The sequence below is a fragment of the Lepisosteus platostomus genome, chromosome 14 (assembly GCF_059453375.1).
Source record: "Lepisosteus platostomus isolate fLepPlt1 chromosome 14, fLepPlt1.hap1, whole genome shotgun sequence".
In the NCBI taxonomy this organism is placed as follows: Eukaryota; Metazoa; Chordata; class Actinopteri; order Semionotiformes; family Lepisosteidae; genus Lepisosteus; species Lepisosteus platostomus.
Genome location: NC_142624.1, coordinates 25257390 through 25284525, shown reverse-complemented (window position 1 = coordinate 25284525; position 27136 = coordinate 25257390). Strand labels below are relative to the sequence as shown.

General features: G+C 36.3%; 3 protein-coding genes and 1 long non-coding RNA gene across 8 annotated transcripts in view; 3 read left to right on the top strand and 1 right to left on the bottom strand.

Moving 5' to 3' along the window:
- The window catches only part of hoxd3a (homeobox D3a), a 28444-nt gene extending 14233 nt beyond the window's left edge, over positions 1–14211 (top strand). For 4 of the 5 annotated variants that reach the window (XM_088605208.1, XM_088605209.1, XM_088605213.1 and 1 more), the window contains exons 2-4: positions 5639–5707; positions 10555–11091; positions 12464–14211. In XM_088605208.1, the coding sequence (XP_088461334.1) occupies positions 10656–11091; positions 12464–13212 (1185 nt within the window). In that variant the 5' untranslated portion in view covers positions 5639–5707; positions 10555–10655 and the 3' untranslated portion in view covers positions 13213–14211. Of the gene's footprint in view, positions 1–14; positions 2698–5638; positions 5708–10554; positions 11092–12463 lie in introns of those variants that run through there. The other variant, XM_088605210.1, reaches the window with a different exon arrangement.
- A 109-nt stretch (positions 14212–14320) lies between these two features.
- Positions 14321–16619, top strand: LOC148649062 (homeobox protein Hox-A2-like). Its single transcript, XM_088605214.1, has 2 exons — positions 14321–15615; positions 15922–16619. Exons 1-2 carry the CDS (start codon positions 15270–15272, stop codon positions 16566–16568), a joined length of 993 nt encoding a protein of 330 aa, XP_088461340.1. The 5' UTR covers positions 14321–15269; the 3' UTR covers positions 16569–16619.
- A 1238-nt stretch (positions 16620–17857) lies between these two features.
- LOC148649061 (uncharacterized) lies at positions 17858–20596 on the bottom strand. Its single transcript, XR_015926283.1, has 2 exons — positions 20483–20596; positions 17858–18373 (listed from the first exon to the last, which is right to left on the bottom strand). It is a non-coding gene; the product is annotated as an uncharacterized LOC148649061 (long non-coding RNA).
- Positions 20597–20598: 2 nt separating this feature from the next.
- Positions 20599–22837, top strand: LOC148649060 (homeobox protein Hox-D1-like). Its single transcript, XM_088605215.1, has 2 exons — positions 20599–21315; positions 21509–22837. The coding sequence occupies exons 1-2, from the start codon at positions 20763–20765 to the stop codon at positions 21838–21840; spliced, it is 885 nt and encodes a 294-aa protein (XP_088461341.1). The 5' UTR covers positions 20599–20762; the 3' UTR covers positions 21841–22837.
- Positions 22838–27136: the final 4299 nt, after the last annotated feature.

Here is a 27136-nt window from a genome sequence, read left to right as displayed (position 1 = left end):
TAAGTTTCATTTTGAGTAAGACGGTAAATGAACTTAACTGTCACATATTTGATAAATAGTGCCCTTTGATACGTGCACTGTGCTCCCATCAGACAGCCTGAAGTTGTAATGGGCTGTTATACTGACCTTATTTTGCTGAATCCCTCCTTTTAATATCGTGTGAAATTGTATAAAAATTAAAGGAAAATATGTTTCACGTTCATTTAAAATAAAGGGGCAATAGTTTCGTTTAAACGTCTTATTTCAAAAGCTATGGGGCTTTTCGAATATTGTAGAACAATGCAATGGTGTATAGAGCTATTGCCTCTTTCTGGTTGCACGTAAGGGCCACAAAATACGGCTTGACATACATTAAGATTGGTGTAATAAACAAGGTATTTGATTAATTAATGTATTCTACTGTAAATAAGAGGTGAATGCATTTTAAACAATCTTCATAGTTTGCATTAATTTCTCTCTGGGTTTTATGATAGGCTGAATGTGTGTTTCGTGTGACTGTAGGTATAAAAATCTGGCAGCAGCGCATGTAATGATTCTGTTTACTTAATGATTATTTACTCGCAGTTGTTCCTTCTCCTGGTTTTAAAACCAAGGCTTCGTGTTTGTCATCGAGTCCCATTAAAGAATTACAAACCCAGCTCTAGCAAAGGTGTGGACCGTGGAAGGGAATCGGGGATTATTCACTGCCATGATCCTCTCCTTTCAGAAAATGTCAGAAAGGTCCAAATTTAAGAGGAGGACTGAAAGAACGTCAGTCATATTTGGAATAATCTCAAAGCATTAACGGTACACAGTAATAGGGATTTTATTTAAGAAATGAGTAGGAGGTATTTTAGCAGATTGGCAGTTGCTTTCATTGTTGTAAATCATTCCAAGTAATTCCTGAAAGGGTGCGAGTCTGCTGGGGGCCGGGCGCAGACTGTAAATCTTTCAGTTTTATTGCTCTATGAACATATGCTGTGATGTTAGAAGTCTTGCATCCTATTCTCAGGACAAGCTCCCGCTTAGCTAGGTTCCCTCCATCGGCGAAGATGATCATCGTCTTGCTCGGCTTCCTATGTCCTGCCTTAAGCCTTTAGCTTTCTCGGGGAACGAATTGTCCTTTGAACACATTGCTTAAATGCAGAACAAAAACACCAGTAGGACAGAACGTAGTGTTTTCAGGAATTTATTTGCCGTGACAATATAGAAATATCATGTTTACATATTTACAACTTTTTCCATTTTTCAATAGCATCTCCGTATGCAAGCACACGTATCACACATTTCGCACTACTTATCACACATTTTGGAGTAAGGGAAACAGAGAGAGGCTGTTCATTATCATTATTATGATTCTTAATTTCTTCATTAGGAATCAATCTAACATTTTTCGCACTTGCATGACAGCAGCATAACAATATGAAGAGTTCTATAAACATCTATAAATCTCACTAGATGTTAGCAGAATGCTATTGACGCGAAATGTAAACGGTTGAAGTTAACGATAACCCAATGGAAACGCGTGTTATATTCTTTGTAAAAGCATCCTTTAAGAAAGAAGGATGAGTCTTTTTTTTCAGATTTGTGTTCTTCTAATGCACATAAACAAAGGTCATTAAGTAAAATGTTACTAGAATCCTGTACATTAACAAGCCTTACAAAATTGGATTTCACAGCTACACGGTTTGCTAAATTATCCAGCAGAACAAAACGAAAAAAAAGGAGCAACGTTTTCCTAAACTCACCGATGCAAATCCTTCTGATGAATTCCCCTACATTGTCTCATTCATGGGAAAAGAAAAGCTAAATAAACCCCCAAAAATGCGGCAGATGATACACAAACCAAACATATTAAAACCACCTCCAGTCCATTTAGTTCTTGTTATAGAAATGCAGAATATACTTCGTTTTGTGAAATCACAGAGACACAAGTATGTTTAAAACTGCAGATCGATTACTGTTTTCAAAACAATGCGCTTCTTAAATCATTAAAAAATATATATGTTCCGAAAAAATAACTTGGAACATCCAGGTCTGCCTTTTTGTATACGGGATAACAAATCTGTACTAAATCTAAATTTGTTGTTTTCAAATAATGTATAGGTTGAATTCAATTCGCCATATTGTAATATCAGCTGATGCCCTTTTCTTTTGGAAAGAAATACATTGAATTGATCAATATTCGTCAAGTGTTAATATTTACCTTCACGTTTATATAAGCATGTATCACCAGAGCTATCCTAAGCGCGCTCCCTTATAAAAATGGATTTGTGAGGTAGGGCTTTGTTGAAGTTCCAGCCTCAATCAGAACAATCTGGTATCCAGATCACGTGAACAAATATGCTTGTATTTTAAGGCAGCGCCTTTATTTGTCATTATAAAAGGTTTCCGTTACACTACCAAAATCATAATTTGTGACTTTAAAAATTATACCTGGTGGTGTAAACTCTTTTTATCCCTGGGTGGTTGATTACGAGCAATATTTTAGAACAGGGGTACAAAACTGTATTCGCTTTTTATTGGTAGTTGAGTGTGAGTGTGTTTCCATTCTATCGGGAATACTGTCTGCATTGGTATATGGAAATGTCTGTAAAACCGCAAGATCAGGTTTAGGACAGTATTGTCTGCAGACAAAGGGTGAAGGATATATTCTAGAGACTGCAGGCGAAGAAATTGAGACTGAGAAGCCCAGGTTTATGATAAATTGATTCACAGGTAAGCAATTGCATGGCAAAATGCAACCTTTAACCATGGGTTTACATAATGCGAGGGTATAAATATGATTTATTCCATTTAAAGGGGTGATCTTTATTAATGTCGCTTTTGCCAGCATAACCAAGCCAGCACGTTTTAGAAACAAAAATATGTAATTTATAAGACGAGTTTACAGTTTTTAGCAACCATGGGCACTTTCGAAAGGTTAGACCGGACACATGTCCTGCACATACATTTTGACGTCGGTTTTCAGCTGATTTTGCGGTTTTGTGAAAAAAGGAGAAGGAAATAAAAGGGGAAAGAAGCACAAGAACTTTTCATGTTGTCATATAGAAAGTTAGATCATAAATCACATTAATTTGTTGTCTTATCGTCAGGGTATAGTTGGACTTGATTTATGTGATTTAAAGTATATTGCTATGTAAACCTATAACGTAACCATATATATTTTAATTGCTTTCGTCATTTTCGTTGCATTCGTTAGAATAAAAACTGGTAGTGCGATCTGTTCCTGTTTCTAGTTTGTAACAGAATAACTGCTGTATTTTGCATGTTTTTATTTGTTTTGTGAGAAAAACACAATCTGGTCTTACAAGATGCACTTTCGTCATAAATGATGAGATATCGGAATTATATTATTTTGATAACTCAAAAGTAATATTGTGAATGTGAATATTCCTTTTTGCCATTTTTACATTTGATTGAAAATTACGTTTCTGTTTAAGTTGACTTTTTTTCTCTAAAACAAGGTTTTTGTCGTGTCTAAGTAAAAGTGGAATTCAGCTCTGTGGTATACAATCTTTGATGATTGCATACTTTTTACAATGTTTTTATTTTCTTGAAGTGTAATATGATTTGTGTTCTTTAAGCAGATAAATCCAATAAATGAATAAAAAATAACTATTGCGTTTGCAAATATACATTTTAACAATGGCGATCGAAGAAGTTATTTTTAAGGTATTTTTATATTTATGTTTTCTCTATTTCAGTACGTGTATCACTCTTTTTGGTTACGTTTCTCCGGGTTTAAGATCTTTTTTCTGTATTTTATTAATCCTCTCCGTATCAATTCACTCAATAAAAATAAATAGCTATATATACATATAAAACATGAAAAAAGTTTTATTAGAGTAAAGGTATGGGCTTTGTTTAAGTACACAACATCGGATTCTTCAGACGTTTTTCATAGCAACATGCCTTCAAGCTACGGGCCTGCCAATTTAGTAAACTGAATCCAATTACGGAGAACAGCACTTCATTTGGCTGGATAGATACACTTACTTATAACTTCACCTAAAATTTCTGCAACACCTTTACGGGTTCCATCCTTAAATGAACTCCACGAAAGAGAAACTTTGCGTCTGAAGCTTTTCTAACCAAGCAGATATTTGGTCAGGACCCACCGCGTACTGAAAAATAGCAGAAGGAAAAAAAGAAGATAATTCTTCGATATCAGTGCCTTGAAGGAATAACATACCGATTTACACTTTGGAAAAGATAAATATTTCCACCTGGAACGTATATTGGAACGGTATTGAAGAAAACAATATTTGCTAAAGGAAAACGAAACGATAGCTTAAGATAACGACTCATTGTAGCTACATTAGTAGCTGCCTATTGTGTTATTATATATAACAACTTACCGTAACAACGCGTGGGCGAGAAACATTGTCGCCTAAGAAAAGCGAACCACACCAAATAATAGAAATCAAAGTAATTAAGTCCATCATTAGATATATATTGAACAGGATGCACTCATTCCTCTTGTCCGACGTTGATTCAGTTTTAAGACTTAACTTGTTTTCTTCTACCATAAATAACAATAACAAAAGCTCGGGACACTGATTTACGTCCACGTGAATGCACTAAAAACCGTAAAAATATATCAGGCCTAAGACCGCAAACCTAAAATCGTAAAATCTACTTGTTCTTTCTCAAATGTAGTACGAGTATCTTGCGAATAGTGGTTTTTAAAGTGTCGTACCTTCAGGGCCTGGTTAAGCGTATAAAAGGCTGTGGTGAAAACTTGTGAGATGGGTTGCATTGTGACTTATTTGAAGCGCTTCCGTTCGTTGTTCATTAATCTGTGAGTTATTGCAGAACAAGCCAAAGGTCACACAAAAGGCTTATGACTGCTAAATATTTTTGGCTAGCTCTTTGTGTAGATTTACTTCATTCGTTTTTTTCACACTACAAAATTTATAGCCGAGGTTAGACGCATGGCTATATTGTGTCCCAATCATTTCAGATATTTCCTGAATAACATCCGTATTCTTTGCTGTCTAACAGTAGCCAAAATTACAAGAGTAGTATTAGGGTCATTTTGCATTTTATGTTCAAATATTTGGAAAGTATAGACATTAAAGTGAATAGAATTAGTTTTTAGGCCAATTAAACTACGTTATTCAGAATCTTTGAGTAACGTAACCTTTTTGTGAAGATATACTGATATTTTAATTTTGTTGTGTGGGGAACTGGAATGTTTATCAAAATTAAATGTATTTAATTGTATGAGAATATAATGCATGATTAGAATACCAGCCACTTGCTGCATCTTACTATTTAATTTGGTACCATGTCCTTAAAAAAATACATTGTTATATGTTGTCCACATTGTTTGATTCAAGGAATCGGATACAAATTTTTTTTCCTTATAACGGTTCAAATAGTGTAACTGCAGGCCATTGTATTTGGCGATGTGTGCTAGTTCATAGCTTCAAGACCTTAGTGCAACGTAAATGAAATCTATGTGTTCAAGGAAACTTTAAAGAAATGAATTAATCCATCCCAAAGTCCCTAACCGGGCACAAGAGTTGCACTCCGAACAAGGGTATTTAAATTGCAAAGGTATAGTTCAGGACAATTCGACGCGCTGATTCAACGCGCGCGCATAAAACCCACAAGACTTCAAATGACAAGCGAACTGTTTTTCATTTTCTAGGTTGGGAAGCCGATAATGAAGAGAGCGATAAAGAAGTAACAAATCAAAGCAGAAATAAAGACGTCATTGGTAAGTTTACTTTCCCTGTACATAATTACAAAGTGATCAAAAAGTCAGGACACATGCATTGAATTAGTTTCATACAGTGCGTTCATGATATGGCTATAAGACAAAAGAGTCCTTAATTACAAACACACCATCTGTGAAATAAAATACGAAATGAAATAAGATTTTATATTATGGAAACACTCTTTAATAGCCAGGGACTGTAATCCACGATAACATAAATCATAGTATAGCTTTGGGTAGAAAATGGATTGGTTTCGCTGTCCCGCGTATCATTCGAGTATACTATCACAGAATATTGTTCCGATTGTGCCACAAAACCGATAATCCTTGGATCTGGAGGTTTCTTTGCATCCTAATTCCCCGTCCAGCAGAAGAGGCTTCTGGAAAAAAATAGCTTGCAGGAGCCGTTTCAGAAATGGTCTGTGGAAGATGTTAGTCGCGCTTATATAAACGGCCCTTCCATTCTGCTAGAGAAGAACTTGCGGACTAGGACATTCTTCAGCTGGCCTTCCTCCTACGCGCAGCCTGTTTTACACTTCTGAAGGTATAGCAAGTCTTGGGAAGTGTTTTCTTTTCATTCCTTAGTGAAGCGTTTACGACCATAGCACTAGCAGTCATAAATTTTGCGGCGGCCCACAATGACAGGTGCATTGATATGCACTACGAGGACTTTCGGCTTCTTAATAACTACTGTATCGGGCTGTCCAGTCGCCAGACTCTCATTCATTCTTGTATATTACATTACATATTGATTTTAAAACACAAATATGTGTGTTGGATATAAATGGGAACAATACAAGAGCTAAGAAATTATCATTTTTCTTTTGTTTGTAACATTTGAGTCGCCATTTTCTTCTCACCACTCTAGGCATTATATGTGAGCATTTAGGTTACAATTAGCATATTGGAACGACCCTCCCATCTCCTGGACTATATAGCCTACTTATTGTGCAAAAGATGAGCAGACGGAACTACATTATGCTAGCTAAGGATATACAGCCAAACAGCGTGTAAAGCTAAAGACTAAACTATATTTAAAATATAAAATATTTTATAGCGCTATAATACAATGCGGTTTTATATGATTCTACGCACTGACAGTGAAACAGAGAGCTTAGAGTGGCATAAATACTACCATTTCTTTTTTTCTTAAGTAAATAAATAATGTGAAAAAGGGGTTGGAAATCTTAGATTCAGAAACAGTTGACCATTGTCCAAGTGATTTATAACCCGTGTTCGGTTCAACCAAAGTTCACAAGCAGATGTAACATTTAAACGGAAAAAGGTGGCTGTTTCCCCCCTGTCCTTTCTTTTTAGACATTGCAATGTACTAGACAAGAAGTGCTTCCAAGGTTTAATCCGTATTTCTCCCACAAAATTAACTAGCGTGTTTTAGTTTATCTCCGAAGAAATCAGATTTATGATTGAAAGCGAACTGAAAACACTTCGCATGTTGTAAATATTGTTAACCCACATACTGTTCACGATTTGCAAACAACGTGCAGCAAATGACTGTGTTTTAGATTTTACTAGTAGGCCTATAATTAGTTTAGGAAATAAGAAAATAGAAGAGATGCTGATTATCTCTATTCATTGAGAAAGAAAGAATTTATGCTTTCTGGTTAAGTATTACTTAATAACATCCTGATAAATTTGCATGTATCCAAGGCAGATAGATTAATATAATCATACCATGATTTTTTTAAGCGATTCAATAAAGAGTGTGAATCAGACTACATTTATCCAAGCTTTGCAGTCTCCTCGGGTTTTTAACAGATTAAATCAGGAAAAAGTATTTTGGTAAAAGTGAACACGTGGTAGTCAACTCGTGTTTTGTTTCCATTTAAACACATATGTACCATTTACCATTTACTCTTAAGGTAGTTACGTGCATAAGTGTATATGGATATCTATCTCCACACAATGTATAGCATTGAGCGGTATAAGTGAAAGGAAAGATCTGTGGGGTTTACCGCTGATCTGGCATTTTTGTGTGATTGGTTTGACACAAAGGCGAGTTTAAAGGCTTAAGTTATACTTTAACTATCTTCCTTCATTGTTGCCTGAAGGAATACGAGAGAAAGGCTTTACGGACAGCCTTCGACGCTGAAGAAAGAACAAAATCAAGCATAGTTTGTAAAAAAGGTTCTGTCAGATATGATGGAGAGTTTCTATTGAGAGTTGTTAGACCATTTAAGGCTGGACCTGTTAAAATCTGGCAAATATATGATCACATCGCAGCAACACTTGTGTAGTTATTCAGATTTTGCATCATGACTTGTAAGAGAAATGTAAGAAGAGCTATGATAACGTTTTTCTGCAAACCGTAATCAGTAAGCACCCAAATGTGAGTGGTCCTTTTTACCGAGGAAAACACGGTAGCTAGAAAAACGACTGTATTGTCTATGCACGTACTGTTGCAAGTTAAATTTCGCGTCGTAACCATAAAACAACACACATTTACCTCATAAATGTTTAACAGGCATATGAAAATGCTTGTAACTGAGCTACACACAGAAGATGATAGTTTGAAAGTTTTGTTTGAAAGAGTGTGGATAGTCAAGCATCAGAGGCCAAAGCCGTCCCAGTTACTTTCGGTCTATACCAAAATCAGAATATTGTACCATTTATCTTTTTATCATTCGAGAACTTTTAACAAGTGATTTCATTTTTTGTTTCGGTGTTATTTATCCTCGGAGACTTTTCTACCATGCACTCTCGTACAATTGCGACTAACAAAAAGGAACACAAGATCTAATTCAGTTTGGCTCACTAAATCGACCATACCTTGTTACTTTACGCAAATGTATGGAATTGGTAACATTTTGTGGTAATAGCGTGAATGGAAGGAAACGTTTTATGGTTACCAATTATTCATTATTCTTTATCATTGTCTCTGTTCACTAAAATGTAGCCTAATTGAAAATTTGAACTATATGGAGCTGCAAAATTTGTAGTTTGAGAGTACAAATTTTAAAAATGAATTCTCTTTGACAATGTGATCAGTTTAATCACGGTTGAAATTGTAAAACGTGGTCATTAGAGAGAATTGTAGGTGGGTTCTCTTCGAGAGTTTAACGATTAAAAACCTGAATCTTTGCGTGTTGACTCACTATGTATGTTTTGCCCTGTTATCAGGCACTTGTAAAAATGTTGCTATGCTATAGATAGGGGCTACTGTATGTTGCAAGATAAATTGAAAGTTCTACTCGCATACGTTAAAGCCACTGTGAACGCATAACTGGATTAGGAGAAATGTGAATCAAGATTTATAGTTCGAGTTTTGTCCGCACCATTGAAGTGTTGACATCGGATTAAGACCGTTCCATTTGATGCAAATGTTTGGCTGGATGTGATGATTGTGAGTATGATACAAGAGTATTCTGGCAATCTGGAAAACAGTCCATATCACAAAGGCGATGCTATCTGTCAGTTTGACAACAGTTCATTTCACTCATTAAGTGTTTTGATATCGTGAGTTGGCTAGACTAGAGCGTTAACACACTAAGAAAGACCAGGCCAAATCTAGAATCTCGGGTGATAGGCTACACTTGAATGGTACCTCTTCACCGACATTTTACTTTCATCGTGGTGATGAAAAGCGGAAATGAAACCCCTAATTTTCCCTTTGAAAAATATTGTATGTACGGGCATTTAGATGCACCTCAATAAATTCTGAAACGGTTAATACACCACCATCTTCGTATATCGCTCCTGAATTATTGCCATATGAAGTGATGTATAAAACTAGCCATGTTGTACTATACTGATAAAGGAAACCTGTGTTTTTAAACATGGAACACCAAATACTTCAGATTTTATAGTTTGAATAGATAATAAGTGTGCTTAGTAAGTATATGCTATTAATATTATTGTACCAAATGTACTGTAACTCGTCGTTTTCATATTTTCTTTGGACTTTGTATTACGTGTGCTACACAAGGAAAACACCATAGCACCCAAACTAATACAAATGCGTTTAAACAACCGCAGACCTACGTTGTTTAGAAATTAACTTGAACATAAAGATTTTATTAATGTTTGTTTTGTCAAAGCGCATGATTGCGTGGCTACTGGCTGATCTGAAGGTTAACGAAGTTGAAACAACTTCAGAGCAAGTTGATATACAATATATAGGATATATCTGTACAATCTAAAAGGTTCTGTTAAAAACACTTCAAGTGTAACACAATAAGAAACGTGTAAAAGAGACGATAAATTAAAATATAAAGTGCTCCCAAAATAGTTTTCCTTAAACATTTCACATTACTTGTCACTGTGGAAAGCAATGATTCAGCACAGTCGTGTTTGAGTTGACCTCGACAACCTACATTTTCTCTCCGCTATCCCACAAATTGCTCGAATCAAAGGAAAAGCCTGCTCAGTGTAAATGGTCTTCTTTATTAGATTTAAACTCTGATGGTTCACTCCATTTGCTACACGGGTAGGCATCATTCTGGGCTCCCCTAGAATAATTTTGCTTGCTCGCTTAGGTCAATTTCTGTGGCTCACGAGAGCCAGCTAACCCGTGTAGTGAAAATCATAGAAAACACATAAATAAAAAAAGACACACATTTTAGGGTTACTATACTATAGTAGTATACTACTCTACTGCTACATGTCTTACCTGATGCATATTGTTTATAATTCCTTATCTTAAAATAGTAGGCTACATCCACTATCACAGACACCTCTCTTTTTAAAGTCATTATTTTACCATGAGAAAGTATTGTGTATTTTATTTTCGTTACAAACAGGAAAATAAACGAAATTCCCTCTCATCCCTGCGTTGGCAAAGGTTTTAGCCTTATAATCTCTTTCAGCTTTCTTCTTGTTTTATGTTGCAGGTCGGAAAACCAGCCGAGATTGGAAGATACCCTTCACGTGACACAACAAACCCATGCCATTGGATAAGAGCATCCAGGCCTCGTCACTTTGAAACACCACAATGCAGAAAGCTGCGTACTATGACAATTCTGGACTGTTCGGGGGGTATTCGTACTCCAAATCTGACTCCTATAGTTACAGTTCCACTCATCAGCCTTACCCGTCATCTAATATTGAGAACGACTTCCAGGGTCCAGTGTGTACCATTCAAACCCCAACAATCAGACCCCCCAGTCATAAACCTAGTGAGATAAATGGCAGCTGCATGCGAACGAATAACAATCAGAGCAGCAGCCAGCCGACAGCCATCAATGAGCAACAGCAAGCACCTCCTTTGCCAGCCTCTTCACCAAACTCCGGCAGCACTTCCTCCCAGAAAAAAAAGACAGCTTCTAATTCTACCAGTTCTACCACCCCTATTATTACAAAGCAAATATTCCCATGGATGAAGGAATCGCGACAGAACTCAAAACAGAAAAACAACTGCACAACTCCAGGTATACAGATTTTTACATAGAGGCTGCGGTACAGGGAGTAGGCACAGGTGCTTAATGATTTAATTGCTTAATTGTTTTCTACGTCGCAAAAAGGCACCTGACTTAGTCGTGATGAACTCAAAAGGGCTTACGGAGATCACCGATACTTAACTTTTTTAAGTTTTATAGGTTATTTATTTCTTTGTTTTGTATAGGTTATACTCACGCACCTATTACACTTCATTGTAAACCATTGATACGTCGTCGTAATTTCTTGGGACGAATTTAAGTGCTCAAGACGCTTTGTCCTCAGGGTTCTAACGATTGTCACATGCTATCACAACCAGCCTCAATATTACACGCAAAGGTCAGTTTACCATTTTACATTTCAGAGGGAAATCTGTAAATGTTCACTACCAACGGCTATATTCATTAATTAAAAATATGATTCGTTTAACATTTCAAGTGTAAACAGGGAAACTTTTCCCAAAGTATTAATGTAATTCCTCCGATTGATAACATATCTGAAAGCTGGCTGTTTGTGTGTTTCTAATTGTATATTAATGAAAACGGTCATGTAGTCTACGTATAGAATATTCACAGTATTTTGATTATTGACATTAGGGTTCACATCTTTAAAGTGTAAGGGGCTTTTTGCTGCTGTGGTCATTAAAAACATTGTAGACTAATACTTGTCTTTAGGGTGGTTGTGTGAGTTTTATACCGTGAAGTCCGGTATAATTTAGAAATCGTATTTTATAGAAGGTTCTTAAACCATCACGATGGTATAGGATTAGAGATAGTTAAAACGTATTTTTGGTCAGTTCACTTATTTATTCTTGATGAAACTGCAAATAAAACGCACAAATCCAATGATCATTGTGGGGTCTGGAATAACAAATATATGTTTTATGTTAACAAAAGCACATTTCTTAAAAAGCTTAACATATTTACTACTTTCCGGGGAAGCATGAAATACGATTCGATTTTGTGCTCCGTGGAAAAAAAGGTGTATTAAAACTCCACAGCTCATGCTCAGTCAGAGTGCAGCCTATACAAAATCAGGATTATTTCCAAGACGCTAATAATGTCTGACAAAAGACAGTTATTGAATTACTGTATAATGTAATTGTGGTGCCATTGTAGGCGTTAAGCTTTTATTGCAACTCTTTTTAAGTGAATGATCTGGTTTATTCTGCTAAATGGGATTCATGAAACGTTGGTGTACTTATAAAAAAAACAGCTTCAGCCACAACAGTAGGCTACACTACACTGAACATTTAAGATGCAGTGCATATAAAAATCAAACATATTCACGCAGTTGATGACAGTGCGACTTCGCTAGTTAACAGTGCTCACATTTGTAACTGATTTCCTCAAACTGTTATTTCAGGTGACACGTGTGATGACAAAAGTCCTCCAGGACCAGCCTCGAAAAGAGTCCGTACTGCTTACACCAGCGCCCAACTTGTAGAACTCGAAAAGGAATTCCATTTCAACCGGTATCTCTGTCGTCCCCGCAGAGTGGAAATGGCCAATTTATTGAATCTCACGGAGCGCCAAATAAAGATCTGGTTTCAAAACAGGAGGATGAAGTACAAAAAGGATCAAAAAGCAAAGGGGATAATGCACTCTCCAGTTGGACATTCCCCAGACAGAAGTCCACCATTAAGTGGCCCGAACCACATTGGATATTCCAGTCAGCTACCTAATGTGAACAGCCTGAGCTACGATGCTCCCTCGCCAACATCATTTGCTAAGCCGCAGCAAAATATGTACGGCTTGGCTGCTTACACAGCACCATTAGGTGGCTGTATACCACAGCAGAAAAGGTACCCGGGATCTGAATATGAACACCACAGCATGCAAGGCAACGGTGGCTTTGCCAATGCTAATTTACAAGGCAGCCCCGTGTATGTTGGAGGGAATTTTGTTGATTCCATGCCAGCCTCGGGTCCCATGTTCAACCTCGGCCATCTTCCTCATCCTTCTTCAGCCAGCGTGGACTACAGCTGCGCGGCTCAGATTCCGGGCAACCACCACCATGGACCTTGTGACCCCCATCCTACATACACAGATCTAACATCTCACCACTCATCTCAGGGAAGGATTCAGGAGGCACCTAAACTGACGCATCTGTAGTGGACTGTCGTTGTGCCGAAGCGAGCTCTTCGCTTTTTTATTACCTCACTAGTCTGAAGTACTTTATATAATTACGCTCCGCGAGAGTTATCTGTATTAGCCTGTATTATTATTATTATTATTATTATTTTAAAACAGTTGTGTTCCTTTTCCTGGCTGACGGTGATCAGCCAAAGGATATTTTTTGTCAGCTGTTTCACTTTTTGAAGTGCAATGCGCAACACAGTTAAGGACTGAAAAAAAAAAAAACGTTTTACTTGAAGGTAAGTCCTGTAGAGATTTCAGTTATAGCAAACCACAACAATAGGGTGGTTTCGTACAAAAGAAGAAAAAAAAAATCAGTGATGTTTTTGTCCGCATTTGGTCTCAGTTCAGACAGCTTAATTTATGTATTTTTTCAAGAATGTAAGAAAGACTTTTAACTCAATTATAGGTATTTATTATTTAAAGAGAAAGAAGTTTGTATCATTTATTATTTATCCTTGTCTTAATGTATTTATGTGGACATTTGTAGAATTTATGCAACATACCTTGGGCAGATTAATTGTTGTCCTTTGCCATTTTATTCCTTCTTTAGTGAATTGGTTCGAAATAGGTGAGAGAATAGTTTTAAGCAGTTGTAAAAGTGGCTGGTGTTTGTAGTTTTTGTAAGGGTTAATTCTGACAGCAAATTGTAAGCATTCAAGTTAATCTAAAATGTTACATTACACTATAGATGATACATATTTCTGAAAAAAAATGTTTTAATTTAAAACTTCAGATTTGGGAAAATATTTAGAATTAAAATAATTTATTTGAACTTGTCGATCTTTGTTTTATGTGAGCAGCACACCAGCATGTCATTTATTGTTTTCATGTATTTGTTCATATTACCTCAAATTATTTCGTTCTGGGTTATACCGTTAATGCATAAATTGACTAAACACTAATGATAATTTATGAAATGTTATATTTTAGTGTGTTAAGCATTTTTGTAAATAAAGTGTTTAACTTAAAGGATATTGGATAAGAGAATCCTTTATTTACCAGCAGTGTGGTTTCAATGAGCTTAAAATATATTCAAGTAGTAAACTACGCTTCTAACAAATTAAAGCCATTCTGTATGTTTTCTTTTGCCGTACGTTATATGCTTAAAGACTCACATGAGAACAAAACGTCATATTTCATTCATTATATTTTATAACCGATAGCCCATTTTTAAATGTTAGTTTAAACCGTACATATAAAATGCTAGATTTTTCACATTATCTTGAAATCCCACGAACGTTTTTTCAAGCGGCAGCAGATAATGGATTTGATCGTTATTCACACAACAATGCAGCTACGTCAGCTCTCCCACACGTTTGCAGACAATGACATCCTTTCCACAGCAGAGGGGAGGCTATTGATAACCGTCGACGTGGGAAAATTGGTAGCCTACTCCCTACGTTACGAGTATAGTTTTTACCAACTGAATGTAAAACGCATTTTTCAATTTGTTTCAGAGCGACGTCTAAGCTTAACTATCATTCCTTGGTATCCTATTGATACCGGTTGCAAGGACGCGGTTAAGACTATGGCGAATGCCTCCACCAGCGTTAGCTAAGGCCAGAGCTTGAACCCATCATTCTGCAGGCTGACATTTACTACACGTGTGACAGAGGAGGAAACATTTTTTTCTTTCTCCGCTTATCAGTCAAATATATATGAAATAAGCTGTGTAGACACTATTGTGACGACAGTTAAACAAAAACCGAACATTTTTACCTGTGTGTTTGTGTGTTTGTTTATACACAAAAAGCAACACAGGGCTGAAAATCAAATTCGATTCAGTCGAAGTCAAAAGATTTTAAAAAAATATTTTATTGTCACCCTTGTCATTGGTCCACTAGATCATGTGACAGTCAATTTCCCCCCCCCCCCCCCCCCCCATCTTAACCTTATCCTTGTGAATTGAATTGGCATTCTTTAATAAATGCTAGCTCCCAAAATCGCGATAATTGTATTTTGTTTATAAATTGAAATGTGCACTGTGTAAGATTTTGGGACCGAGTTCTTAAAACGCCTGAAAAGCCGAGATGAGCAAAGTGTTTGAGAGAGAGGTTGGATTTATTAACAGTGAACCGTCCTTAGCGGAGTGCTTCACATCCCTTCCTCCTCTTGGCGAGACATTTCAAAGTTCATCAATCAAAAACTCGTCGCTCTCAGATTCGACACTGATTCCTCCTCCTTGCGAGCAAGGATTTAGCATTCTGAACTCTGGAAACACATTTCAAAATGAGAGAAGCCCAACTTCACAAGATGTTGACAGAGCAGCCTTAGGCATTAAACCTTTGGAATACCCATGGATGCGAGAGAAGAAAACACATAAAGGAAAACAGGCTTCGCTACCAGGGGCATCTTCCTCTGGATCTTCAACTGAAGGTCGGTGCATTTTTGATAGGATCATAATAATTAAATGCGAGGATAATGAAACAGAAAAAAAAACAATATCAAAGAATTTTCAATGTGGCGGGTCAGCTACATTCAATATATTTTATATATTCGATATATTTCTATTCATCCACTGCTGCTGGTAGTGTTGCTGTTGGCCTATGGAAATGTCTTGAAATTAATGCATAGTCCTTTTATTATTACAAACAATGCCATTTTGTCTGGCGCTCCAAGAAGGGCGGCCATTTTAATCCTTGTCATTATTATATGTCTAATCTGTTACATCCTTTATTTTAGACAACGAAGACTTTCAGGATAACTACGCCGCAAGTCCCTTTGACAACTCGAGACGACTGCGCACAACCTACACGAATATCCAGCTTTTGGAATTAGAGAAGGAATTTCATTATAACAGGTACCTTTGCAGACCAAGGAGAATTGAAATCGCAACTCTTTTAGATTTAACTGAAAGACAAGTTAAAGTCTGGTTCCAAAACAGGCGAATGAAGCATAAAAGACAATCTCGCTTCAAGCAAGGGAAAATAAATGAATCCAAAGGCATATTAAGTAACGGTGATAACAACAATGGCTTTCCTAGAGGACTTTCAGAGACAGGACTGAATCCGGATCCTTCGAAACAGCTCAAATTTGAAGATGCATCGAACGACCATACGTTATTGAGAGAAGCGTCTTCTTTGCCTGGAATCCAAAACGACGACAATTTCTTCATTTCAGACGAAACGGGGTACGAAACGGGAAACTCGTTCGAATGTTTAAATACCCTTTCGTTGGAGGATTTAGATACCATTTCAATTGACTCATTTACAGCAGAGCTCCCTAAACTTGGAGTAACTGACAATGACACAACGAACAGTGTTGCGGACACGTTTAATTTCTTGATTGAAAATATTTGTACAACAGATTTTCAGCAGCTGCAGTTTTGAACTATATTGTATGTACAAAACGAATGCCAAAATAAATTTGAATGAACACCCCTACGCGCCTCCTCTATCATTCTTTATCATTTTATTTTTTGTTTTAATTAATATATTCGAGATAAATAAATATATATTTATACTACAACACTAGTCTGACCACTTTTAAAGATTATTTAACCTAAAATAATTAGTTGTTTAAACTATTTCATTACATCCTCGTTTAGGACAACAAAAAACTTCAACCTAAAATGAGCTCTTCAATTAGTAGATTTATTTACTGAGGTACCGTAGATATTAGCATGCCCAAAGTAAAGGAAAATTAATGCTCTGCACCCATTATTTTATAATATAAAGATGCAGTTGTAGGTTTGTAATCTAGCAGTAATAAAATACGAAGAAAATACTCTTGAAACCTATCATTGCACGTAGTTCTGTTACAAGTAATGGAAATTATACTTTTGTTTTATTTCAGCATCCTCTGTGAAACATTAATAACTACATTTTGCTTTCGGAGAACATTTTATGTTTAACGTGTAAACGAAGATTCAAGTTTTAAAGGCAGAGGTTGGAAATTATACGTTTGCCTTAGGCCTACATCATAATATTTGTTATTGGGTAACGAAAATTAATACTATTCAAATATTGTTAATTACTTTGAATCTGTTTATCTTACTGATATGCAATTGATCACTGTACATATGTAATGCGTTAACTTTCTAAAATCGTATGAATTACATTAGTCTTTTTATATACATTATGATAAAATAATATAATGACATTAGCAAATCGAAAATTGAAACGAAATGATCACGTATACAGTAAAATACCACAAACTTGTATCTAGTATCTGTCTTTAGTTGTGAGCTACTTCCACAGTGCCTATTTGAAAATGTGAAGAGCTAAAACGTACATATAAATTTAGGAATAGTAAGGGAATAAATATTTGAAACACACGAATTTCATTTTATGGAAAGAAAGGTCGGCAGTATTTACCATCTTTCTTAGCAAATTGACTATTTCAAGACAAACCTTGGTGTGTTTGCACTTCTGTCGTGTAGGGCAATATATTTTAATAATTGGTCGTATATGTATTTTGTGCTGATAACGTATTAATGCTACACTTTACTAAATAAATATTTAATGCATTAAACAAAGACAATGTGACGTTTTCTGGGCTAATTTCTCTGACTTGACTTAAAGAACAAGTGAAGTATGTATACCTGCATTCAGAAAAAGCAGCTATGGCACTTGTTTGTCTTAGTGTTAACTGTGTTGTAAAAAGCACCTCAGTTGCCTTTTTTTTCATTAAATTATTTAATGGAGCAGGCTAGTTTTTTTTTCCCACAGACATTTCACTTGCCTTCCAAGTAGCCTAAAGCTATAGATCATTCTTGCGCTATAGTACAAGACACACAAAAGGCCAGCCTACACAATTCTTTGTTTTGAGGTGTTCAACCACAGCAGCTCACTGAATCACGTGACGTATATCCCACGAATAGTGAACTTAATAGTTCGTACTCATAAAATGTATCTACAAGGGTGAATGTTCAGTTTTCTTACCGCAAGAAAATACAGATAATATTCCTTGTACACATAGAGTGATCTGTATAAGGGAACGGCTCCAACAAACATGCTTTGGGAATGAACTAGTACGCAAGTGGCCTTCCAGAGAGCTCTCTTGTCAGTGGGGTGTTATTAAGAGTTCATCAATCACCGAGTGTGCACTTTCTGCTCGACAGCAGTCCCACCTCTTCCGAGCAGGACTGGGGCAGATGGGATGCGTCCAGACTTCACCGCCAAAGACAGTATTTCTGAAACGTACAAATCACGCATTTAATAGTCATGTAATGGTGTTCAAAATGTCCGGTGATGATGACGACGACGACGATGATAATATCATCAGTAATACAAACAATTCCCTCCGTTTTTCACAACCGACTAAGGAAGAAACACTTCTTTAAACCAACACTCGGTGTAGGAGTTAAATGTTTGAGGTATAAAAGACTAATTGGGCTTACTTTAAAATTCGGTCATTAATTTGTCCAAGCAATATAGCAGAAACTTATTCTAAATTTTATTACTTCTATGAACTGAATCAGGGATAAGAACGTGGATTTTAAGGGCATACAGACCACCAACACGACTAAATTGTACAACGAGTTTTGTTTTAAACTAACAATAAACACACCTCCAGAGAAACTAACCAACTTGGATCTGCAACACACCAGCCTCCGTGTAAGAACATGTTGTCAGGTGAGTAAGCCAACTCCTTGAAAATGATACGAATAAGAAATACAGGCGCCAAAGATGAACACAGTGGATGAGAGCTGGAAATTGGGAAGCATAAAGCAATGTTTGTAAAAAAAAACTTCCTTGGTTTGTTTAAAGTGACCACAGATGTATTCTATGTGTAATGTGAGGTTAATAAAAAAATACCTTAATACAAAAGAAACAATATCCACACACAAAGTCGTTTGTGAGATGCCCTTTTGAAATTACATTTTAACACATTGCACATACAATTAGATATATTTTGCTCCATGCCTTACAGCATATGTATGGATCTACCATCCTTATCACCCCAGTCGAACTCCTGTATGGTTGAAATAGCTTGGGATCGCTGCATGCACTCAAAATTATTTAAATGATATATCCGTTTTCAATTTCCAAGCTTGACATCCAGCTACTCAAAAGGGACTCGTGTGGCACATTTCAGGGATAAGAATTGTTAGAGACAACAACAGTGATGGACAACATTGTTTTTCATAATCACATTTTTTCAGGAGTCGGGGGCTTGGCGTCGGAAACAGGCAGGGGAAGGGAGAAGAAAAATGTATTCTTATTTATTCTTATCGAGTCAGTCGTTGGTAGGACCTAAGAATGAAATGTTAGAGAAGTGTTGTTTATATGAAGATTGCTGTGGAGAATACCTTTGAGAGCCGTGTGGACGTGTTCTGTTTAGACAAACTGTTTGATGGTAAATGTCGGCACTCTATCATTTACTTCAAAGAAAAGGGGAAATGTTTTTTAAGTGTCCTAAAGTGTCCCAATTAAAACAATGTAATTGTTTTATGTAACAGTTTGAATGTTTGAGCACTATGGTTTTTGAGGGTGTTTGACAACTAATGATGAGAGGAGAGGGAGGAAGTGATTAAGGATGTAGTGATGGGGTGTTAGAGGAATTGAGAGGGTAGGGTTTACACCGCTTTTATGCTAGTCGTTTTACACTTCCATGGGAACATTTCACATTACGTTGAACATTTTATGAAGAGAAAACTGAAAACATTGCAAGCTTAAAGCAACTGTAGTAAATCACAGCAATGTGGAATGCAATACCCCATAGATAGATACTCTTTAAAAAACAATGAAAAGCATGTTTTGCTTTATCTAGCATTTTGTATTGATAACCTACTCAGAGTATAAATTGTTATCATATGTAGGCATGCCTTGTAAATATATGAAGGTTAAACAAACTTTTTATTTAAATGAAAACGATAACATAACATTGACTCTAGAAATGACGTTATTATAAAATTCTATTTAATGTTTCTTGAGATCATTTTCTCTGTATTTTTCAGGTGCGTTCTATTGCGAACCGAACCCTTAGGGGTTAATAATGCACGTGTCCTTTTGCACCGACTTCGTCACTGGAACTGAGAACTAGTTACATGAATGAACACATGTAACTTTATCAGTGATTGAGAAGATAGTTGAGCTTCTTTGAGCCAGGTGAGCAATTCTGGCTCTTCAGATGTTTTTTTTTTTATTTAAGCGTTAAAAGGCATTAATCTTTAACTGATTAAAATTACAGAAGTGAAACGCACGAGGTAATTACGACGTATTACAGAATAAATACGACATGCAATATGTTCATTTCTAATTACCACATCACGCAGTGTGTTTCATGAAAATAGTCTTACCTGAACCTTCCGTTTACATTTAAAACTGCCCTGGGAATAGCAATGTATTCGGTGCTTATCTGTCTCCTGCTGATAAAGTTTCACCAACTACTGTTGGGAAATCCTGAAAGCATGAACGCGAACGACTCCAATCGTGCTCTGTGATTGGATCATGAAAGCACATGACCACGCCCGCTCCATAGCGGGCAATATTTACATCTTGAGCTTGGAAAGTACAGTAAGTAATCAGGAATAGCACGCAATCATTCACCTTTGTGGAGGATCATTGAGGGGAAAAATAATGAATACGTACTTTGACTACTTTTCCAGTGGAGACGTGTTAGGTTTGTCTGCAAAATGTTGTCACGGTGAGCACAGGTCTGTCCCGCTACAGAATTCATTAACTGGGGAGACTGTGGGGAGATTGCCAATAAGTATAAATGCCTTGGATCATCCTTCGGTGTCATCAGGAATGCTGCCTCCAAGCAGGTTTGAAATCCCTTATGAAAATACTGCAAGTGGCGCCGAGATCAACTATTTTGGTCAGGGAATAGGCTACGATTTAACCTATGGATGTCACAACGAACTCGAGGACAGCGGGGCACATGTCCAGTACCTGAATTCTGTATACTCAGGAAATGGATCGTTCCCACTAAATCATGGAGAGACCTCGTACAGCGGTAATGTCGAGCAAGACCAATACAAGCACCATTCTAAAACAGTACAGGGCTTTTGCACGGGGAGCTATCAAAGCCTTTCGTCTCCTCAAGTAAGTTACTCAAAACCCGAAGAGACACAAGTTGCTGCAAACACCTTCGAGTGGATGAAAATCAAGAGAAATCACCCTAAAACCAGTAAGTACTTCAAATGAGTAAAAACCTAATTACGTAGCTAAGGCAATACGCCAACTTTTTCAAACCAGGCTTCAGATTGCATGACCACCTGTGCGCGATGTCCGGAGACAGCAATTGATCTTCCTCCCTTGTCTGCCTTTAAACATACGAGAATATTAAGACTTATCTTTCCCTCTCTCATTTTTGTTTTCAGGTAAAACGGTCGATTATGGGTTACCGAGTGCCGCCGCGACAGCTCGAACAAATTTCACTACCAAACAGCTCACTGAACTCGAAAAGGAATTTCATTTTAATAAATATCTAACCCGGTCTCGGAGGGTCGAGATAGCCACCACCCTGCATCTTAATGAGACCCAGGTGAAAATCTGGTTTCAGAACAGAAGAATGAAGCAGAAAAAGAGAGAGAGAGAAGGCCTGGCGACTGTCCTTCCGCCTCACGTTTCGAAGAACTCGGACACTTCTTCCTCCGAAAACAATTCTCCATCTTCTTCCCCATCGTGTTCTCCCCAAACATCTGTGTGTTAACTGTGCATTTCCCAGGAGGGGCACAAGCCGCTCTCTGATTTATCGGGGTCCCAACATTGCCGTCCACGCTGGTAACATCGAAGGTTTTCACTGACAGCATACTCCATTATGATTGCTTGTTTGTTTTTTTTTTTATTAACAGAATAGCTCACCTTATGGTTACGGCTTTGACTTATTTCTAGAAATAAGGATTTCGCAAAGTCCTGCCAAACATGGCCCGCTCCTCATTCTAATGTAATTGTAATCGTTTACAACTTGTCTTTCAGGTCGTTGGTTTCCTTTATTTGTCGCTTCATCGTATTAAAAGCACAAATGATGTAATGTACACAGTAAATACAGTAATTTCCCCTTGCACTGATCTTTTTTTAAATGTTAATTTATATCTGTGTTTGTAAATATGGTCTGTTTTGTATTTTAAATTTTAAGTTGTCAAAGACAACGTGTTGACTGTGATGGATTTAAGAATGTATTATGCCTAAACCAGATATTGCCTTACCAGATTCTACTACGTGGCTTTAATAAGTGTGCATCATTCCTGGTATAAGAGTGGGAGGTGTTGCAATTTACAGGAACTTAATTTCACATATTAAAACGACTTCCATTTTCACGGTGAGAAGTGTTTAACACTCTATAACGAACCAAAGATTTAAGAATTCTGTTTTAAAAACGATTACATTTGTTGGACCAAATCAGGTTATCCTCAGGAACACCTTCATATGATATGAAGTTTGCACTATAGAAGCCTCAGGTTCAAAGGTTAACTTGCTGCTACAAGTGGTCTATTGTTGTAGGTTCAATGTCGATTCTTTTTTTAATACTTGGGACACTGACTTAAAAAACAAACAAACAAAAATGTGTATTCCGTTGTGATACACGACTAGTTCAAAGAGTTTAACATCAGCTTTAAAACCAAAAGTTTTATTTAATAGGTAATTACATGTAATTTTACTTGAATATGTAAACCACGCTTTTTAAAATAAACGGGTGTTTAACAGAACGCTTCACTTTGTTGTTGTTGTTTTAATCAGTGGTGATAAGTACCTTGCGTGAATCCTGATGGAAAAGGAAGAAAAAAATGTTTTAATGCAGGTTGTACTAAAAGTGTTGAACGTATGATGAAAATTCTGTTTAAATTTCTGTTCTATTTTAAAGAGATACGGGAATAATATGAGAATAACGACACCACATATCCACAGTCGTTGCTTTGCAAACTGGTATTTAAATACTAGCACAAAAAATGTTGATTGTAATTTGATTCTTCTGTCGCAAATTACAGAGAGGGATTTCGGCAGAGGTGACGCTACCTTTATTTATCTAGAAATGTAGTGCTAGACTCGCATATTTCGAGCTCCTTTGGCCATGAGCTATTACAATATGTTATTTGTTGTTTTGGACCTTTCAAGTCATTTTGTACAGGTCGTATAAAAGTATGTTAGCTGGTCTGTGTTTACAGTCAGTTCCCAACGATGATGTCGTAGGTGACTCGATTATAAATTATTCAACATAGTTTGGGATTTTTCTCTTACTGAAGTTAATTGATCTTTATTATTGCTAAATATGTAGTTGTTATGAATGAGACATTTAAATTTAGGGACTGTGTTACTTTTGTATGATAAAGTGTGGAGACCGGCTCCTATGGCATTGTGTCAAACAGGACATTTCACTGCGTCCCTCTGAAAAGCTCACTGGTCAGCATTCTTCGGCACTTTTTGTGTTAATGAATTGTACTAAAACAAAACAGAAACTCCATGCTGAGGGCGGTATTTCAAAGGCCCAGTGGTCTCAAAGGCTCTCTTCGGGATTCTCCCCATGGTTCTCTGATACCAGAATTATTAGCAAACATTATTACAAGGGTGTAACGTTTAATATGTATTTCGTATGGGTTTCTATCTGCAGATAATGGATCTTAGTTCGTGCTGAAATATTATATATGGCGCGCATTCACCTACACAGCCTAATCCACATGCTTGTAAAGGTAAAGGTATTTCTCCTTAGAAAAGCCTATTGTGTGGGCCCTTGATGTCACCCCCACTGTTTTCCTCCTTTTACATTGTCAGTCTCTGATCCTTGTCTGTAGTACGTCTTTAAGCCTTTGATGATCAGAGATATGTTTAAGATTACCATACAAACAATAGGTAAAACTGTTCGGAGATCTGAAGGCATTGTGAAACCCACAGTTGCGTTGTTGCACTTGTTTGATATCCAGGTTTTACTTCAGAGGAGCGGAAGAACCACGGGCATCTTGTAAATGTTTGAGATACAGTGCCCTTCTTTTCTCCGGGGGGTACCGGGTCATCAAAAGTTCACAGCCTAACTAACCAAAAGGTTGGTAGACGTGCAAGTTTACACACCGATTACTAATTAAGGCAGGCAGTTTGAAGATCTTTACTTATGAATCAAATTTTCTCTCCTAAAAGTGAAAAACAGAATACTAATTTAATTGATCCGAAAAGATATAGTGTGCTCAGCTATCGACTTTCTTTTTCTGTTCTAGAACGACGTGAAGTTCTTTTCAAAGATTTACGTCTTGTAGGAGTATAGCGATCCTTTGAATGCTTTGTGAAAGAAATAAGACTTGCAAATCTTGGGATGGATCAGATATATGAATGAAGAGAAGAAAAATTATAATTACCAGATTTTTGTTTATTATTATTATTGTAATATATACAAACTATAAAATTAAGTAGGTTTAAGTCCAAGGTAAAGGTATATGTACGACAGAAGCAAAATGTTGTTCCTAGGCAAACTGGTAGAAAAGTAGGCTAGACCTACATGTACAGCCTTTTAAAAGTACTAAAATTCTTTTCTTCAGGTAGGCTATATCATTTCCCCTGCCGCAGAAGCCATTTTTATTTTTACAGGTTATACATTTTAAGTGAGAAATGGAAATGTATAGCTAATTTAATTTTTGTTTTAAACGGCAATATTCTCGAAAAAGAAAAGACAAAAAGGTATAAGGATTTTAAAATTTAATGTTAATTATTATTGCAAAACGCTTCCATGCGCTATTCTTTTTGATGAATTGGGACTTAGGTAAAACGATTTAAAGAGAGAAATCTTTTTGCTTTTTTAAGTCAGGTTAAAGCGAGTTTGATTTCCTTAGTTCTTTTACAATAAAATATCTATGTGCCGGAGAAGCATTTCTACATTATTTTATTAAAGAACACTCGACAAATTTAGGGTTTTTTTTGTAAAATCATTTTTAAAGAAATTATATAAATATACAAAAAAAGAGGAAAACAAAGAACACATCAATCAAAAATAAAGAGTGTAATAGCACTTCAATATGACAATTATCTTAATTATAATTACTGATTACACAATTGAAAGAACGAAAGGTCGTATTAGAAAACTTTAAGCATGTAGTAACATAATTTCATGTGGTATACAGCAGAGACTATATACGCTTTTTAATCATTGAAAATGCCATTGAATTTAGGTAGGGCGTCCAGACTTACAGGAGTGCAAACATCCTTTTCCAAAATGTCCTTTCAAGCTTAAATACACTTACATTACTATTATACTTAAAATGTAATATATAATTGAGCTTCAGTTCTTAATGTCACTATAGTGGGTTAGAATCATTCTCACAATTTTTTAAAGGAATTCTATTGTTTGAACAGAAGAAGTATTATATAATTCTTAAAATATTATATAATATATTAGCAGAAGTGTAACGTATTTCCACCAAAAAGTTACATCAGTTTTTAACCTTATATCAGGTTCATTGTCTGCTTGGTTATAGTTAAAAGGGTTGCCTAAATATGATTCTTCATAACAATACATCCGTAATTAAAAAGTTTACATTCAGATGCTATGCCTTTAAACACAGCTTCATGCAGAAAAAGTCTTCACAAGCCTACTACTGTGTTTTTCCTTTTGTGTTCATAGTGGACATAGCCTCAGACCTCAGCCTCATAACCTGCAGTTGCCCGACCACTTTAAGTAAATGAGCACAATCGTCCACAGAGTAAGGTAGACCAAAAGAATACATTGACCTACAAGTTTCAGTTGTTCTTATTGATTGCCTCGTATTAAAAATAGAGGAAACATGTACACATGGAGGAAAAAGAACGAAGCTGGATGAGTAAAGGGGGTCAGGGAATGAAGGCTATGGACAACCTGCTTACATTCCTGAAAATCTCACGGATGAGGGAATTATTTCTGCCAGAGCATTCTGATATTTTCATGAGGACCAAGTGTTGGTACTGGGATCTACCTGGTGTTAGCAGTTACACAATGTAAATGATTAAAAAGGGATTTGTAATATAATAACATATAGCACTGAGGCGAGTCATTTGGCCCACGAAGTCTGTTTAGTTTTCATTAGCTGATTAATTCATGGATCTCATCCAACCATTTCTTGAAAGAAGCCAGAGCTTCAACAACATGGCTGGATAGCTTGTTCCATTTCCCTACGACTCTTGAAGCAAAGCACAGCTTCAAAGTTACCAATCGTTTTTCATTAAATCACTTTAAAATACAAATTGCAGTAGCAACCACACCTCTCTTTAAGCACCCATTACAATAAAATTCTGGCTTAAAATCTAATACATTAAGGCTATGAAGACCACAAAACACATTTTACCACAACAGTTTTATAGCTATTCCAATGTAAGGATGACATCAAATCCAAGCTGAATTGCTTTAACTGTTTAAAGTAATCAAATTGACTATAAAAGCAGTGATAGTGTATTCAATACTGAAGAAAACTCTGGATTGCTAACATTTTAAATGTTACACTGAAGTATTCTTGTATTAGTATTGTAACCACCAGTAGAGAACCTCCTTAGTGAACTTGCATTCATCACTGTTGCTAACGTTTACTAGAACTCATTAAAGCCATAAATTGGTATGGGAACCAACTTCACTTGTTTCATTTTAATGCCTGTCAGTACATAAATGGTCTGAATCACCACTGAATGTCACATACTTTGAGACTGTCAAGTTTAAATGGAATCAGTGTCTTGTCAGATATATGTACCCTTCAGATCCTCTGCTCCTGAAAATGATATTGAAGATTATTGTAGGTCTGTTTTAAAATTAGAGAAACATTTTAATGGAAGGAAAACACATTTTAAAATAAATCCCAGTACTGGGGACAGCACATTTGTGCATCAAAGTGTAGTATTTTCCAACTATATATATATATTTTAATGACATACATTATTACTCATATTGCTTTAAATGTGCTCTTGAACATAGTGAAATAAAGATAAACAAAACAAGTAAAATAAATAAAGTGCAGTATAATATGCAATGTTAAATATATGTCTCATAAAGTGTACACATTTAT

Excerpts from the sequence above, each read along its gene's own strand:
- LOC148649062 (XM_088605214.1), top strand. The coding sequence starts at position 15,270 with ATGAGCAAAGTGTTTGAGAGAGAGGTTGGATTTATTAACAGTGAACCG. Across the intron at positions 15,616-15,921 it reads CTCTGGATCTTCAACTGAAG|ACAACGAAGACTTTCAGGAT; the intron begins GTCGGTGCATTT and ends CCTTTATTTTAG.
- LOC148649060 (XM_088605215.1), top strand. The coding sequence starts at position 20,763 with ATGAATACGTACTTTGACTACTTTTCCAGTGGAGACGTGTTAGGTTTG. Across the intron at positions 21,316-21,508 it reads GAGAAATCACCCTAAAACCA|GTAAAACGGTCGATTATGGG; the intron begins GTAAGTACTTCA and ends TTTTGTTTTCAG.